Genomic DNA, 18,017 nt, shown 5'->3' with positions numbered 1-18,017 from the left:
CAGCTAGGTGTTTATCTTCACATAATTTTTCTTTTGTTTGTACACATATGAAAATCTTTTTGGATGGAAATTATATATGTTTCTTTTTAAAAATTCGCCTTTTTACTTAATAAGCTATGGATAGCCTTTTGAGTTATTGCTTAATTATATTTCAGAGTATTTAGTATATATATGTGTGTGTATATACATATATATATATCATATACACCATAGTATATAGTAGATATACCATAATTCTTTCAAACACTTCTTTATTAATGAACACTCAGGTTGTTCCCAGTTTTCTGCTGTTACACAGTATTGTAACAAATGTCCTTGTATAAACATCTTTAAATACCAATACTCTCATTTTGTTAAATAAAAATCTTGGAAATGTTTGTTGAGCCAAAGGGTATGTTCATTCAAATTTATAATAAATATTAGATTGTTTTATTTAAAAAATTATAGCAATTTACAATTCATGAACAGCCAAAGACGACTACTGTCCTGCCACCATGGAATATCAGTCTTTTGATTTTCACCAGCTTGAGAAACTGATAGTTATGTTGGCTTGCTTTGCTTTATGTTTCTCTGGCTGCTTGTAAGGTTGAGCATCTCTTTATGTGTTTCTTAGCCGTTTTCATTTCCTGTTCTGTGAATTGCCTGTGCACAAACTTTGCCCACTTTTCTTTTCTGGTATTTGTCTTTTTCTTATGATGTATAGAAGTTTTTGTACTTCGGGAATTACATGTGTTATATGTGTTGACAACTTTTTTCTACAATCCAGATTTGTTTATTTTGTTTATTTTTGGTCATATAGACATTTTCAACTATTGTTAAATTAAATCCATACTTTTTTCCTCTTTTTCATATCTTCTATATTTTATTTTTTGCTGAATAAGAATTTTCTACCCTACTCTGCATCTTTGCTCTGAGATTATAGAAATACGACTTCTCTTTACACCATCTGAAATTGAGGTTTTAGAATAAATACAAGTCTGAATTATGAAGGACAGAGCTTCGTTATTTAATAATATATTTAAAGATTTTTTCTAAATTTTTTCTGTCACTCTTGAACTTTATATATAAGCTTAGATATTCCCCGCTTCACTGACACAGGTTTCAAATTTCTCAGAAACAGGCACAAAGTTACCACACTCAGCTAAATGGTAAGAAACAAAGCATAGAAGACAGCAGCCCTGAAATTCCACGGCTGGTATGTGAACCGGATTCGACTTGCGAAACCAGTGAAAGAGATGAATTCATTATTGAAAAATTAAAGTCAGCTGTGAGTGAAATAGCACTAAGCAGGAATAAGTTACAAGATGAAAATCAGAAGCTCTTACAAGAACTGAAAATGTACCAAAGACAGTGCCAGGTAAAGATTTATTTATTTTTCAACTGATACTGCCCTGGGTTATACAAATGATGACTCAATAGGTATATGGATTAAAAAGGTAATTTTTTTACTACACATGTAAATTCAGTTCACATTTCCTCTTTATAAGTAATTCTTACTTGATGAGTGAATTTAGTGATCCTGTGCGTACTGTCCCCCGCTAGGTGCTCTTGGGATCTTCAGCAATGCAGTAGGAATTACCAGCACAGTAGGTCAGGAGTCTCTCACAGACCTCTGTTCCTAAACACAGTGGCTCTTTAGCCACTCCACACCCTCTGAACCCACTGTTCATTCTGTGACCCTTGTGCCTCTGACTCTCAGGAAACCCTTAAGGGTTTGACCCTCTAATCACCTCGGTGAAAGGCATGCAGATCACTCCCTGTGATTTATCACTGTTAGGTTTATCATCAGTTCAGTTCAGTTCAGTTGCTCAGTCGTGTCCAACTCTTTGTGACCCCATGAATTGCAGCACGCCAGGCCTCCCTGTCCATCACCAACTCCCGGAGTTCACTCAGACTCACGTCCATCGAGTCAGTGATGCCATCCAGCCATCTCATCCTCTGTCATCCCCTTCTCCTCCTGCCCCCAATCCCTCCCACCATCAGAGTCTTTTCCAATGAGTCAACTCTTCGCATGAGGTGGCCAAAGTATTGGAGTTTCAGCTTTAGCATCATTCCTTCCAAAGAAATCCCAGGGCTGATCTCCTTCAGAATGGACTGGTTGGATCTCCTTGCAGTCCAAGGGACTCTCAAGAGTCTTCTCCAACACCACAGTTCAAAAGCATCAATTCTTCGGCGCTCAGCCTTCTTCACAGTCCAACTCTCACATCCATACATGACCACTGGAAAAACCATAGCCTTGACTAGACGAACCTTTGTTGGCAAAGTAATGTCTCTGCTTTTGAATATGCTATCTAGGTTGGACATAACTTTCCTCCAAGGAGTAAGCGTCTTTTAATTTCATGGCTGCAGTCACCATCTGCAGTGATTTTGGAGCCCTGAAAAATAAAGTCTGACACTGTTTCCACTGTTTCCCCATCTATTTCCCATGAAGTGGTGGGACCGGATGCCATGATCTTCATTTTCTGAATGTTGAGCTTTATGGATATGATCAATGGTTTTTCCAAGGATTAATTTTTTTAACTCAAACATCTTTCGTTTTTTATTTTTGTCTCTCTCCTGGAACCACTAAGGTTATGTAGCATTCGTTAAAATTGTTCATCACCAACTTCTTACCTAAGTGTGTGCTTGATATTCGTGGCTGTCCCAGTCACTTGAGATGTTCCATGGTTTTCTCTCTCAGTCTCCATCAGATCTCCCGCCTGCAAACGTTTGGCCTCTTTCTACCGATTCCTCCGTGTCAGCCCATTTCTGAGTCCCACTCTCTTCCCCCTCAGGTGGAGATCATGGCTCCTGGTCACCGCCTGAGCACTTCTCTAAGATACTCCGCCTCAGGCTCTTCTTCCAGGGCCATTTCTCAGTGTTTGGTCGACTGCCTCCCTCCTCCTGCCGCACTGTCTGTGAGATGACACGTGGGCCTCATCCTAGCCCTTCTTTCTCCACATCCATCTTCTATGTCCCCCTTCCCCAGGCTGGCAAGGAGTCGAATACAGACTCCCAGCTTCTCCTGCCCTGCGGCATTTCTCAGAGATGCTCCCCACCCCAAAATCCGGCTCCATTGGAGGAGGGGGTGTTATTCTAATGCACAGGAGAAAGCAGATGTAAACAAGCAAGCCCAGCTAAACCACAAATACTAAATGCTGAGGAACTCATACAGTTTCTAGAAACAGAAAAGACATTGATGTTGTTTTCTCTGGCTTCTCTAGAAGGTAAATGAGACAAGCACCTCCTCTTCTGCTCTAGAGCTCGTCTGGTGTTCAGCTCACTGTCAGCCTCGCAGTGCTGGCGGAGCTGGGTTTGCGGTTCAGGCAGTTCTCACGGGCTTCCCTTCACCCGGGGCCTACTTCCCCTTTGTCTCCCGGGATAGGAGCCACCGGTCACGCCTCTGGCTCTGCATTAAAGGCAACTTATATTTACATCTTTGTAGCTGTCTTTGTCAGAGAAGGCAATGGCACCCCACTCCAGTACTCTTGCCCGGAAAATCCCGTGGATGGAGGAGCCTGGTGGGCTACAGCCCATGGGGTCGCTAAGAGTCTGACACGACTGAACAACTTCACTTTCACTTTTCACTTTCATGCACTGGAGAAGGAAATGGCAACCCACTCCAGTGTTCTTTCCTGGAGAATCCCAGGGACACAGGAGCCTGACAGGCTGCCGTCTATGGGGTCGCACAGAGTCGGACACAACTGAAGGGACTCAGCAACAGCAGCAGCAGCTGCTTTTGTACTGGTTGGATCCTGCACCAGGGTCACAGTCAATAAATGAAATTGGTTTTCTGGGTATTACCTGAATATTCTCCCCTTGTTCTCAGACTGAGGACTTCTCTTTGCCCCTTCTTGAGGTCTTTTTGGCTCTGGTCCCTAGGAATCTGTTTTCTGCTCCGACCTATTTTGTTCTGTTTTCATTGGTTTGCCTGAAACATATTTCTTCTGTAGCTCTAGTTATGAAGCTTGGTTCTACTTTTTAGTGAGATCCTGATTCTTCAAGAACATTAATTCCTTTTAATCTCTCCAAAAAGAGTTCTGTTTGGATTTATTACAGCCCAAGAACATTGTCTTTTATAGACAGAGATTCAGCTTTTGGTTCTTGGCTCACATGTGGAATAGAAATCTCTATTCCTGCCCAGTGTTCTAGGAAGAGGTTCTGTTCCCCTTTCATGGCAGCGTGACTGACTTTCTCTATAATGCTTTCCTTCATCAACCCCACTTTTCTCCTTCTCAGAACTTCATCTTTTATACTTTTCCAAGAAGTACACTGGAGAATCTTGTTAAAAGAAAAAAGGCTGCAAATGGAGGAAGTGTGTGCATTGAGAAGCATTAATAAATTAACATTCCCGGTCCAGATCACAACCCCTGCTCTCTCTGCGTGAGCACCGTAAGCCTGTGCTGCTCACCCTGTCACACTCGGGCTCCTGTGCACAAGTGAGAAAGTGCAGCCTGAGAGTGAATGCATTGCCGGAAGGTAGAGGACGTCACCTCCTGATGGCCAACGCCATGGTATCCATCCTTTAGCACGATTGTCATATTGATTGACCCTTCTAATGCATGATATGACTCATCCCTCACCCACGATTTTTACAGACTTGCAGGGTGGGAGTGGGGAGCTTACCTGTACTCCTGAGAAGGCTCTGTAGGTTGTCTGGGCTAAGGAAGGTCCATGTTAGCAGGAATAGAGACACAGATGTAGAGAACAAACTCCTGGACCCTGCAGGGGAAAGGGAGGGTGGGATAAACTGGGAGAGGAATGTTGCCATATATAAAGTACCACGTGTAAGATAAACAGCTGGTGGGAAGCTGCTGTGTAGCTCACAGAGCTCAGCTTGGTGCTGTGATGATCTGGATGGATGGGATGGGTGTGGTGGGGAGAGAGGCTCAAGAGGGAGGGGCTCCAGTATACATATAGCTGGTTCACGTTGTTATACAGCAGAAACTAACAGCCTTGTAAAGCAATTATATTCCAATAATAAAATTTCTTAAAAAATGAAAGTTCATGTCACCCACTTTGACTTTTCCTTATAAATATTTATTAATGTACTTAATTTATTAACATTCCTAAATATATACCAACAGAATAAAAACCCAACTACTCATAGAAGTCAAAATAATTATAAAATATTTTGATTGATACTTATACTAAAGTTTATAAATATAACTATCTTAATTTCCTAACTGTTCTGAAAGAAAGGTGTTAGTTGCTCAGTCCTGTTTGCCTCTTTGAGATCCCGTGGACTGTAGCCCGCCAGGCTCCTCTGTCCATGGGATTCTCCAGGCAAGAATACTAGAATGGGTTGCCATTCCCTTCTCCAGGGGATCTTCCTGACCCTGGAATCGAACCCAGGTCTCCTGCATTGCAGGAAGATTCTTAACCATCTCAGCCATGAGCCACCAGGGAAGCTGATGTTCCTTTAAATCAGTGATTCTCTACTGAGGTGATTTTGCTTCCCCAGTGACACTTGGCAATACTTGTCATATGTTAGTGCTCCACAATACAGTCTTTGGTTATCACTACAGGGAAGAGGGGTGTTATTGGCATTTAGTGGGTAGAGGTTTGGGTTGCTGCTAAACATCTAAAACAATCTCACAATGTACGAGACAAACCCCACAACAAAGAATTATACAGACCAAATTGTAAATTTTGCTGAGGCTGAGAAACCTTGCTTTAAATTTTGAAATGTTATTTTTCTCATAGACTTCACCAGTAATTCTCTAAGTGTACTTGTGATGTTTTCCAGAGTTAATGATAAATTTTGCTGTGACTGGGTTTTATTTATTTATAATCCACCAATTTCTATGAGAAAGTTTCCCAAAATTAGTTTTACAGATTTTTGTTCATGTAAAAACTAATTTATTTATCCTTGGATCTAAGAGCATTAGTAAATTTAAACATCTCCATTTTATACTTTACAAGGGATTGACTTGTTTAAAAAAAGCAATTCAAATTATTCTGGATTAAGTTTCACACACCAAAAAGTGTTATAGTTCTAATGAAAAGACTTTTGAGAAATAATTTGCTTCAAAACCTTCAAGATGTCTAAAAATTTTATAACTAAACAGATGGGCCTTAAACTTGTTTTACAAAAATTATGTTTTACCAAATGGGAATAATTAGAGGTGAATGATCACTATAACCAGTGCGTGTTTTTAGAAACAAGTTTCTCGTCTCTTTTTGAGAAACTGTCATGTGTTAGTGCTCCGCATCTTGCACATACATTTAAAAAGACAACCGTTTCAGCCTGCAGTACTGTCACTTACTGTATATAAAATTCTCTTTCGTTTACAACGCACTTTAATGCCAGCTGCATCTGAATTTCCACAGAATCACATCTTCTCACTTGTCTTTCTACAACCTTGAAATGTGTCAGCAGACACATCTATTCCATTACATGTATTTATTTTCTGTGCTGCACTACACTCACATTTTGAAAGTGTGCAATATTTCCCATTGGTAGTCAATGACAGAAATAAATTGTTCTGTATTTTTTCTAATATCTATGCCAAAAAATATGACCTTTCTTTGCTTGTTAATGTGTCATTAAGCTATTAGAGCCGCACAGTCCTATAGAAATATAATACACAAATGTAACTTAAACTTTACTAGGAGAAGGCAATGGCACCCAACTCCAGTACTCCTGCCTGGAAAATCCCACGGACGGAGGAGCCTGGTGGGCTACAGTCCATGGGGTCGCTAGGAGTCAGACACGACTAAGCGACTTCACTTTCACTTTTCACTTTCATGCATTGGAGAAGGAAATGGCAACCCACTCCAGTACTCTTGCCTGGAAAATCTTATGGACGGAGGAGCCTGGTGGGCTGCAGTCCATGGGGTCGCTAAGAGCCAGACACGGCTGAGCGACTTCACTTTGACTTTTCACTTTCATGCATTGGAGAAGGAAATGGCAACCCATTCCAGTGTTCTTGCCTGGAGAATCCCATGGACAGGGGAGCCCTGATGGGGTGCCATGTATGGGGTCGCACAGAGTTGGGCATGACTGAAGCGACTTAGCAGCAGCAGTAGCCACATTAAAAAACGTCATAAGAAATGGGTAAAATTAATATATAATAGTAATAAATTTTATTCAGCACAACACATATCCAAAGTGTTATCATTTCAACATAAAATCAATGTCAAAAAATCATTAATGAGATATTTTACATTTCTTTTCATAATTAGCCTTCAAAATCCAGTGTATATGTTACACTTGCAGCACATCTCAATTTGGATATTAAGTATCACCGGGAATACCTGATCTGTATTTAGATTTTATAAAATTTACAGTTAAAATTTTAGACTTGCATACACACACAAGTTGTTCCAAGTAAACTTGACAGTGTTCCAATAACTGAATCAAGTACCAAAGAATCATTTTCCTGAATATTTGCATCCACATTGGCAAATAATTGATTTGACTTTTTATACAAAAGCATGCTAATTTTAAAACTACATCTAACTTAAATCCCCAATTCTTGTGTCAACCCAGTACTATTGACTTTGAATTCAAAGGGATATTACATAAGTCAAAAAAGCAACTCAATTTATCAATAGCAATAAAGCTTCTTTTCTTATACTCTATAGTAAATTTACATAAGGCTGTCAATTAAAAACTTTCACATATTCCTACATGTTAGAAAAACGTGTCGAATCATTATTTATTGTAAGTTTCAGGTTTAATTTCTCTTTTCTGTGTCTCTGGATCACAAATAAGCCTTTTATCCCTTAATGATATCTCCAAATGTGACGCTTTTAGGTATTATTGTCTAATGACAGTACATAAATGACTCATTATTATCAGATTTTATAGAATTTTTGTCAGTTGTCACCCATGGTGATACTACATTTTGCTGGTCTGGAGTTAGAGCCCTCTTGTGACCCCTCTTCCCCAAGGAAGGCAGGCCCACTCCTCTACATGCAGTTTCACGTTCGATTGCTCCCTGGTGGCAAATTTGCAATGCAGGGAGCCCAGAGAATACCTTCTTAAATTGGGTAAAGTAATGCATGACATCCACATAAAGTTTATTTCAGTTCAGTTCAGTTCAGTCAGTCAGTCGTGTCCGACTCTTTGTGACCCCATGGACTGCAGGACACCAGGCCTCCCTGTCCATCACCAACTCCCGGAGTCCACCCAAACCCATGTCCATTGAGTCAGTGATGCCATCCAACCATCTCATCCTCTGTCGTCCCCTTATCCTTCTGCCCTCAATCTTTCCCAACATCAGGGTCTTTTCAAATGAGTCAGTTCTTCGCATCAGGTGGCCAAAGTACTGGAGTTTTAGCATCAACATCAGTCCTTACAATGAACACCCAGGACTGATCTCCTTTAAGATGGACTGGTTGGATCTCCGTGCAGTCTCAAGGGACTCTCAAGAGTCTTCTCCAACACCACAGTTCAAAAGCACCAATTTTTTGGCACTCAGCTTTCTTTATAGTCCAGCTCTCACATCCATACATGACCACTGGAAAAACCATAGCCTTAACTAGACGGACCTTTGTTGGCAAAGTAATGTCTCTGCTTTTTAATATGCTCTCTAGGTTGGTCATAACTTTCCTTCCAAAGAGTAAGCGTCTTTTAATTTCATGGCTGCAGTCACCATCTGCAGTGATTTTGGAGCCCAAAAAAATAAAGTCTGACACTGTTTCCACTGTTTCCCCATCTATTTCCCATGAAGTGATGGGACCAGATGCCATGATCTTAGTTTTCTGAATGTTGAGCTTTAAGCCATCTTTTTCACACTCCTCTTTAACTTTTATCAAGAAGCTTTTTAGTTCTTCTTCACTTTCTGCCATAAGGGTGGTGTCATCTGCACATGTGAGGTTACTGATATTTCTCCTGGCAATCTTGATTCCAACTTGTGCTTCCTCCAGCCCAGCGTTTCTCATGATGTACTCTGCATATAAGTTAAATAAGCAGGCGGACAATATATAGCCTTGACGTACTCTTTTTCCTATTTGGAACCAGTCTGTTGTTCCATGTCCAGTTCTAACTGTTGTTTCCTGACCTGCATACAGGTTTCTCAAGAGTCAGGTCAGGTATTCTGGTATTCCCATCTCTTTCATAGTTTTCCACGGTTTATTGTGATCCACACAGTCAAAGGCTTTGGCATAGTCAACAAAGCAGAAATAGATATTTTTCTGGAACTCTCTTGCTTTTTCCATGATCCAGTGGATGTTGGCAATTTGGTATCTGGTTCCTCTACCTTTTCTAAAACCAGCTTGAACATCTGGAAGTTCACGGTTAAATAACCACAGCTGAAGCCTGGCTTGGAGAATTTTGAGCATTACTTTACTAGCGTGTGAGATGAGTGCAATTGTGCAGTAGTTTGAGCATTCTTTGGCATTGCCTTTCTTTGGGATTGGAATGAAAACCGACCTTTTCCAGTCCTGTGGCCACTGCCGAGTTTTCCAAATTTGCTGGCATATTGAGTGCAGCACTTTCACAGCATCATCTTGCAGGATTTGGAATAGCTCAACTGAAATTCTGTCACCTCCACTAGCTTTGTTCATAGTGATGCTTCCTAAGGCCTAAAATTTGTCTATTTTGCTAATCTCTTATTTCATATTTCTTTTGTTTATTTTGGAATTGTATCTCATCTGAAAAATCTGCACTGTTTGAGATAGGAACTTTATTAAATCATCTATTTGAATATATTTTCCTACTTATTTCCAAATAAGCTAGGAATATCTGGGGCTAGTAATATCTTTAGCTCTCCTGGAGAACAATATATTATATTTAAGACTTTGGTTAAAAAAACTGTTTATATGGGACCTTATATGTCCTATACTGTCTATACAATTATAATTCTAAGCTGTGAAATACTCTGGAATTAAATCGTGGTGATACTTGCACAGCTTTGTGAATATGCTCAAATCCACTGAACTCTACACTTTAAGGGTGAATATTATGATATATCGATTATATTTGAATGAATGTTATTGATGTATAAAGAATTATTAAATGACTTTTTGAAAATATCAATAGTGTTGTTTATGGTCTTTATTCAGTTTAGTTCAGTCGCTCAGTTATCTCCAACTCTTTGCAACCCCATGAACTGCAGCATGCCAGGCCTCCCTGTCCATCACCAACTCCCAGATCCATGAGTCTGGGTCCACCCAGATCCATGTCCATTGAGTCGGTGATGCCATCCAACCATCTCATCCTCTGTCGTCCCCTTCTCCTCCTGCCCTCAATCTTTCCCAACATCAGGGTCTTTTCAGATGAGTCAGTTCTTAGCACCAGGGGGCCAAAGTATTGGAGTTTCAGCTTCAACATCAGTCCCTCCAGTGAACACAGGACTGATCTCCTTTGTGATGGACTGGTTGGATCTCCTTGCAGTCTAAGGGACTCTCAAGAGTCTTCTCCAACACCACAGTTCAAAAGCATCAATTCTTCGGCACTCAGCTTTCTTTATAGTCCAACTCTCACATCCATACATGACCACAGGAAAAACCATAGCCTTGACTAGACGGACCTTTGTTACCAAAGTAATGTCTCTGCTTTTCAATATGCTGTCTAGGTTGGTCATAACTTTCCTTCCAAGGAGTAAATGTCTTTATTAGCAGTGCCCTAAGAGCAGCCCTGCCCTCATCTTTACCAATAAGCTGCAGGTTTGTTTTACTTATTTTTCATGAAAAAATTATTTTTGAGTCTTAAATGTTCTACCTAGACTAGTAGACAAAAGATTTGAATTTTTCCATTGCAGAATCTGCCACTTATGAGCTGTGTAACTTTGGGCCAACCCTGGCCCTCAATTTGCTCATCTGTAAAAATGGAAATTTTTACAATTGTTGACCATTACCAGATGGTCAACACTGAAATCAGATTGATTATATTCTTTGCAGCCAAAGATGGAGAAGCTCTATACAGTCAGCAAAAAGAAGACCGGGAGCAGACTGGCTCAGATCATGAACTTATTGCCAAATTCAGACTTAAATTGAAGAAAGTAGGGAAAACCACTACAGCATTCAGGTATGACCTGAATCAAATCCCTTATGATTATACAGTGGAAGTGAGAAGTAGATTTAAGGGATTAGATATGATAGAGTGCCTGATGAACTATGGATGGAGGTTCATGACATTGTACAGGAGACAGGGATCAAGACCATCCCCATGGAAAAGATGCAAAAAAGCAAAATGGCTGCCTGGGGAGGCCTTATAAATAGCTGTGAAAAGAAGAGAAGCGAAAAGCAAAGGAGAAAAGGAAAGATATAAGCATCTGAATGCAGAGTTCCAAAGAATAGCAAGAAGAGTTAAGAAAACCTTCCTCAGCGATCAATGCAAAGAAATAGAGGAAAACAACAGAATGGGAAAGACTAGAGATCTCTTCAAGAAAATTAGAGATAACAAGGGAACATTTCATGCAAAGATGGGCTCAATAAAGGACAGAAATGGTAGGGACCTAACAGAAGCAGAAGATATTAAGAAGAGGTGGCAAAAATACACAGAAGAACTGTACAAAAAAGATCTTCATGACCCAGATAATCATGATAGTGTGATCACTGACCTAGAGCTAGACATCCTGGAATGTGAAGTCAAGTGGGCCTTAGGAAGCATCACTACGAATAAAGCTAGTGTAGATGATGGAATTCCAGTTGAGCTATTTCAAATCCTGAAAGATGATGCTGTGAAACTGCTGCACCCAATGTGCCAGCCAATTTGGAAAACTCAGCAGTGGCCACAGGACTGGAAAAGATCAGTTTTCATTCCAATCCCAAAGAAAGGCTCAAACTACTGCACAATTGCACTCATCTCACACGCTAGTAAAGTAATGCTCAAAAAAGCCAGGCTTCAGCAATACGTGAACCGTGAACTGCCAGATATTCAAGCTGGTTTTAGAAAAAGCAGAGGAACCAGAGATCAAATTGACAACATCTGCTGGATCACGGAAAAATCAAGAGAGTTCCAGAAAAACATCTATTTCTGCTTTATTGACTATGCCAAAGCCTTTGACTGTGTGGATCACAATAAACTGTGGAAAATTCTGAAAGAGATGGGAATACCAGACCACCTGACCTGACTCTTGAGAAACCTGTATGCAGGTCAGGAAGCAACAGTTAGAACTGGACATGGAACAACAGACTGGTTCCAAATAGGAAAAGGAGTACATCAAGGCTGTGTATTGTCACCCTGCTTATTTAACTTATATGCAGAGTACATCATGAGAAACGCTGGGCTGGAAGAAGCACAAGCTAAAATCAAGATTGCTGGGAGAACTATGAATAACCTCAGATATTCAGATGACACCACCCTTATGGCAGAAAGTGAAGAAGAACTAAAAAGCCTCTTGATGAAAGTGAAAGAGGAGAATGAAGAAGTTGGCTTAAAGCTCAATGTTCAGAAAACTAAGATCATGGCATCCGGTCCCATCACTTCATGGGAAATAGATGGGGAAACAGTGGAAACAGTGTCAGACTATTTTTTAGGGCTCCAAAATCACTGCAGATGGTGATTGTAGCCATGAAATTAAAAGACACTTACTCCTTTGAAGGAAAGTTATGACCAACCTAGATAGCATATTGAAAAGCAGAGATATTACTTTGCCAACAAAGGTCCGTCTAGTCAAGGCTATGGTTTTTCCTGTGGTCATGTATGGATGTGAGAGCTGGACTATAAAGAAAGCTGAGTGCCAAAAAATTGGTGCTTTTGAACTGTGGTGTTGGAGAAGACTCTTGCGAGTCCCTTGGACTGCAAGGAGATCCAACCAGTCCATCCTAAAAGAAATCAGTCCTGTGTGTTCATTGGAAGGACTGATGTTGACACTGAAACTCCAGTGCTTTGGCCACCTGATGCACAGAGTTGACTCACTGGAAAAGACTCTGATGTTTGGAGGGATTGGGGGCAGGAGGAGAAGGGGACGACAGAGGATGAGATGTTTGGATGGCATCACTGACTCGATGGACATGAGTTTGAGTAAACTCCTGGAGTTGGCGATGGACAGGGAGGCCTGGCGTGCTGTGATTCATGGGGTCCCAAAGAGTCAGACACAACTGAGCTACTAAACTAAACTGAACTGAAAAATGGCAGTAGATTTGATGACTGATTCACTGCAGGCCATCTCGAACCTTCTCCACTCTTAGAAATTCCCTTTTCAAGGCCCACTTCCACCTCTCCTTCCACTGGCATTGCCTTTGTCCTTCACAAGGAAAATACGAGCCAACAGATGTCCGCTCTCCTACCCCTCCTTCCAAATGCGTGTGTCTCCATTCCATCTTCCTCCCTTCTTTCCTGTTGAAAGGGCAGCGGGACTCTCTTCTCCTTTAGGCAACTCTTTCACTTGTGCTTTGGGACCCACCTCACCCACCTTCTCTGGACCGTGACAGCATCAGTGTTAACCCTTCTCTGTCCCAGCTGGATCCTTCCCAACAGCTTCTAAACTTGCTCAAGCCTCTGCTATTATCCAAATGAAACATGGGGCTCACAGGATTGCTGGTGTTTCTAGTTACCAGCTAAAGTAGGGCTACTGTTGGGCAATAATGGAACCATAAACCACAGTTTATAATTCACGTTGTTGGCCAGCTTTGAAATTAGGTTTTTCTTGGCCATTCGCAATTATTTGCATTAATCCAAATTTTAGGCATTGGTACTCATGCTTTTATGTTTCCCTCTTTCATGTAGTATGGCCATATGTGGATGATTCTTTGTCTTTATTACTAGACTGTGAGCTTGTGAGGACAGATCCTGTGTCTGTATCCTCAGTGCTGAGCAGAGTTAAGAGTTCAGTAAGTATTTGTTGAATAAATGAATGAAATTCTGTAAAGCTAAGCCAGCAAAGGACTAGGTATCAGGTCATTTGAAATTAGGATGCTTCATATATATTAAATATTTTAAAATGTATTGCATACATCATGATATCCAAATGTGAGCATTGAAAAATTTTGATGTTTTTATTTAGGCCATGGAAGCAGGACTCTCAGAAGTGAAAAGTGAGTTACAGTCACGTGATGATCTCTTGAGAATTATAGAAATGGAACGATTGCAGTTGCACAGAGAACTGTTAAAACTAGGAGAGTCCCAAAGTACTCAAGAAAATAAGAAAAGGTATTTTTATATTCAGCAACCTGAGAAGAATTGTTCAAAACATAATGCTTAAATATTTTTAAGAGTTTTATGTTTGAAATTGGAATTAAAAGTCTGTTTTGTATTGTTATGCTATTAATTATAAGGTATTATTAGATATTAAAAATAAAGGTAGTGATTATTTTATCTTCAAAACCTATGTCTTTACTTACCTGGAATATTATAGCATGTTCTGATATTATGGATACTTATGAAGTCAAAGACTTTCTTAGAACATTTATTCTTCAGAATATTGTATGAACAATAGTATCAGTTCAGTTCAGTTCAGTCACTCTGTCGTGTCCGACTCTTTGCGACCCCATGAATTGCAGCATGCCAAGCCTCCCTGTCCATCACCAACTCCCGGAGTTCACTCAGACTCACGTCCATCAAATCAGTAATGCCATCCAGCCATCTCATCCTCTGTCGTCCCCTTCTCCTCCTGCCCCCAATCCCTCCCAGCATCAGAGTCTTTTCCAATGAGTCAACTCTTCCCATAAGGTGGCCAAAGTACTGGAGTTTCAGCTTCAGCATCATTCCCTCCAAAGAAATTCCAGGGCTGATCTCCTTCAGAATGGACTGGTTGGATCTCCTTGCAGTCCAAGGGACTCTCAAGAGTCTTCTCCAACACCACAGTTCAAAAGCATCAATTCTTCGGCGCTCAGCCTTCTTCACAGTCCAACTCTCACATCCATACATGACCTCTGGAAAAACCATAGCCTTGACTAGATGGACCTTTGTTGGCAAAGTAATGTCTCTGCTTTTGAATATGCTATTTAGGTTAGTCATAACTTTCCTTCCAAGGAGTAAGTGTCTTTTAATTTCATGGCTGCAATCACCATCTGCAGTGATTTTGGAGCCCCCAAAAATAAAGTCTGACACTGTTTCCACTGTTTCCCCATCTATTTCCCATGAAGTGATGGGACCGGATGCCATGATCTTTGTTTTCTGAATGTTGAGCTTTAAACCATCTTTTTCACTCTCCACTTTCACTTTCATCAAGAGGCTTTTGAGTTCCTCTTCACTTTCTGCCATAAGGGTGGTGTCATCTGCATATCTGAGGTTATTGATATTTCTCCCGGCAATCTTGATTCCACCTTGTGTTTCTTCCAGTCTAGCGTTTCTCATGATGTACTCTGCATAGAAGTTAAACAGGGTGAAAATATACAGCCTTGACATACTCCTTTTCCTATTTGGAACCAGTCTGTTGTCCCATGTCCAGTTCTAACTGTTGCTTCCTGACCTGCATACAGATTTCTCAAGAGGCAGGTCGGGTGGTCTGGTATTCCCATCTCTTTCAGAATTTTCCACAGTTTATTGTGATCCACACAAAGTCTTTGGCATAGTCAATAAAGCAGAAATAGATGTTTTTTCTGGAACTCTCTTGCTTTTTCCATGATCCAGGGGATGTTGGCAATTTGATCTCTGGTTCCTCTGCCTTTTCTAAAACCAGCTTGAACATCAGGAAGTTCACGGTTCACGTATTACTGAAGCCTGGCTTGGAGGATTTTGAGCATTACTTTACTAGCATGTGAGATGAGTGCAATTGTGTGGTAGTTTGAGCATTCTTTGTCATTGCCTTTCTTTGGGATTGGAATGAAAACTGACCTTTTCCAGTCCTTTGGCCACTACTGAGTTTTCCCAAGTTCTAGCATATTGAGTGCAGCACTTTCACAGCATCATCTTTCAGGATTTGAAATAGCTCCATTGGAATTCCATAACCTCCACTAGCTTTGTTCGTAGTGATGCTTCCTAAGGCCCACTTGACTTCACATTCCAGGATGTCTGGCTCTAGGTGAGTGATCACACCATCGTGATTATCTGGGTCGTGAAGATCTTTTTTGTACAGTTCTTCTGTGTATTCTTGCCATCTCTTCTTAATATCTTCTGCTTCCGTTAGGTCCATACCATTTCTGTCCTTTATTGAGCCCATCTTTGCATGAAATGTTCCCTTGTTATCTCTAATTTTCTTGAAGAGATCTCTAGTCTTTCCCATTCTGTTGTTTTCCTCTATTTCTTTGCATTGATCGCTGAAGAAGGCTTTCTTATCTCTTCTTGCTATTCTTTGGAACTCTGCATTCAGATGCTTGTATCTTTCCTTTTCTCCTTTGCTTTTCGCTTCTCTTCTTTTCACAGCTATTTGTAAGGCCTCTCCAGGCAGCCATTTTGCTTTTTTGCATTTCTTTTCCATGGGGATGATCTTGATCCCTGTCTCCTGTACAGTATCACAAACCTCATTCCATAGTCCATCAGGCACTCTATCTATCAGATCTAGGCCCTTAAATCTATTTCTTACTTCCACTGTATAATCATAAGGAATTTGATTTAGGTCATAACTGAATGGTCTAGTGGTTTTCCCTACTTTCTTCAATGTAAGTCTGAATTTGATAATAAGGAGTTCATGATCTGAGCCACAGTCAGTTCCTGGTCTTGTTTTTGTTGACTGTATAGAGCTTCTCCATCTTTGGCTGCAAAGAATATAATCAATCTGATTTCGGTGTTGACCATCTGGTGATGTCCATGTGTAGAGTCTTCTCTTGTGTTGTTGGAAGAGGATGTTTGCTATGACCAGTGCATTTTCTTGGCAAAACTCTATTAGTCTTTGCCCTGCTTCATTCCGTATTCCAAGGCCAAATTTGCCTGTTACTTCAGGTGTTTCTTGACTTCCTACTTTTGCATTCCAGTCCCCTGTAATGAAAAGGACATCTTTTTTGGGTGTTAGTTCTAAAAGGTCTTGTAGGTCTTCATATAATTAAATATTAGCTCCATACTATAAACAATCAGTGTTTATAAATAAGATTTACTACATGTTTTTCAAATGTTTTTATGTTGATGGTCTTAAGCGTCAACTTTTCACTCATAAATGTTTTATTTATTTTGGCCTCCAAACTCATCACCTTGTCAGTTCCATTAAGAGTTTTGTTAGGGCAGATGTTTTATCCTCTTTTAAAGTCAGGAATTGTGTAGCATATAACCACAAAGGAAATGGCACTGCTGAGGATTATTAAATGTCTATATTTGTGAATAAGACTGTTCTAACTATTCCCTGCTGTTCCAATTCTCAGTAGACCTTGAGTCCTTCTCACATCTGAAGGCTAATGCCAGATCAGTGATAGGACTTTAGAAACTGAATGGCCAAAAGAGGATGGATATTTATTGAAAGATGATTACATTGTTTTAAAGTGTTAGTTGCTCAGTCATGTCTAACTCCTTGTGACCCCATAGACTGTAGCCCACCATGCTCCTCTGACCATGGGATTCTCCAGGCAAGAGTACTGGTGTGGGTTACTATGCCCTCCTGCAGGGGATCTCCCTGACCCAGGGATCGAACTGGGGTCTCCTGCACTGCAGGCAGGTTCTTTACTATCTGAGCCACCAAGGGAAGCATTATTTTTTCAAAGCTGTAGGACCTGCTAGCATTCCTTTGAGGTCTTCAAATGGCAAATTAATATTCCCCAGAGTAACCTCTTGTCCATCTAACCAAGAGTGGTAGAATGCCTATTAGCCAGTACGAGCTTTAGAGTGGTCAGATATACAAGCTATATGTCATCACCACTGATCATTAATAAATCCACTGGAAATATATTATGTGCAAGACACTGTTCCGGTGTGGTGAGTTGGTGAAAAATGTCTTCACATATGGAATGTATATGCCTAAGAAATTTCCTATAAACATAAGAAATTTCCAAGAATAGCAAACCATTCAGCCCATGTCTAGCTTTGGTTTATGAAGAGCATTATAGGTATTTTCTCTGGAGCTGTATCTCACACAGTCAATTTTTAATTCCAGACATGGCCAACTTTCCTTGAATATATGATTTAATCTAAAATCTTACAGTTATTTGCATATTTGGCCAATACAACTCTTCTGTTATGCCTGCTTACATTTTCTATTTAAGCTGGTATATATTTTGGTCTCCAAATTACAGCCTTCTCATTTGGAGGATAGTCTTCAGTTCTAGTATTCTGAGAT

General features: G+C 40.4%; 1 protein-coding gene across 7 annotated transcripts in view; it reads left to right on the top strand.

Annotated features, from left to right (window-relative positions):
* Positions 1–18,017, top strand: part of DEUP1 (deuterosome assembly protein 1) — a 141,967-nt gene that overhangs the window by 52,626 nt on the left and 71,324 nt on the right. For all 7 annotated transcript variants that reach the window (XM_070783241.1, XM_070783246.1, XM_070783245.1 and 4 more), the window contains 2 exons: positions 1,115–1,357; positions 13,881–14,026. In XM_070783241.1, the coding sequence (XP_070639342.1) occupies positions 1,115–1,357; positions 13,881–14,026 (389 nt within the window). The remainder of the gene's footprint in view (positions 1–1,114; positions 1,358–13,880; positions 14,027–18,017) is intronic.

This window comes from Bos indicus, chromosome 29, assembly GCF_029378745.1.
Source record: "Bos indicus isolate NIAB-ARS_2022 breed Sahiwal x Tharparkar chromosome 29, NIAB-ARS_B.indTharparkar_mat_pri_1.0, whole genome shotgun sequence".
NCBI classification, from domain to species: Eukaryota; Metazoa; Chordata; class Mammalia; order Artiodactyla; family Bovidae; genus Bos; species Bos indicus.
The sequence above is the reverse complement of the archived record's forward strand: the minus strand, read 5'-3'. Positions and strand labels throughout refer to the sequence as shown.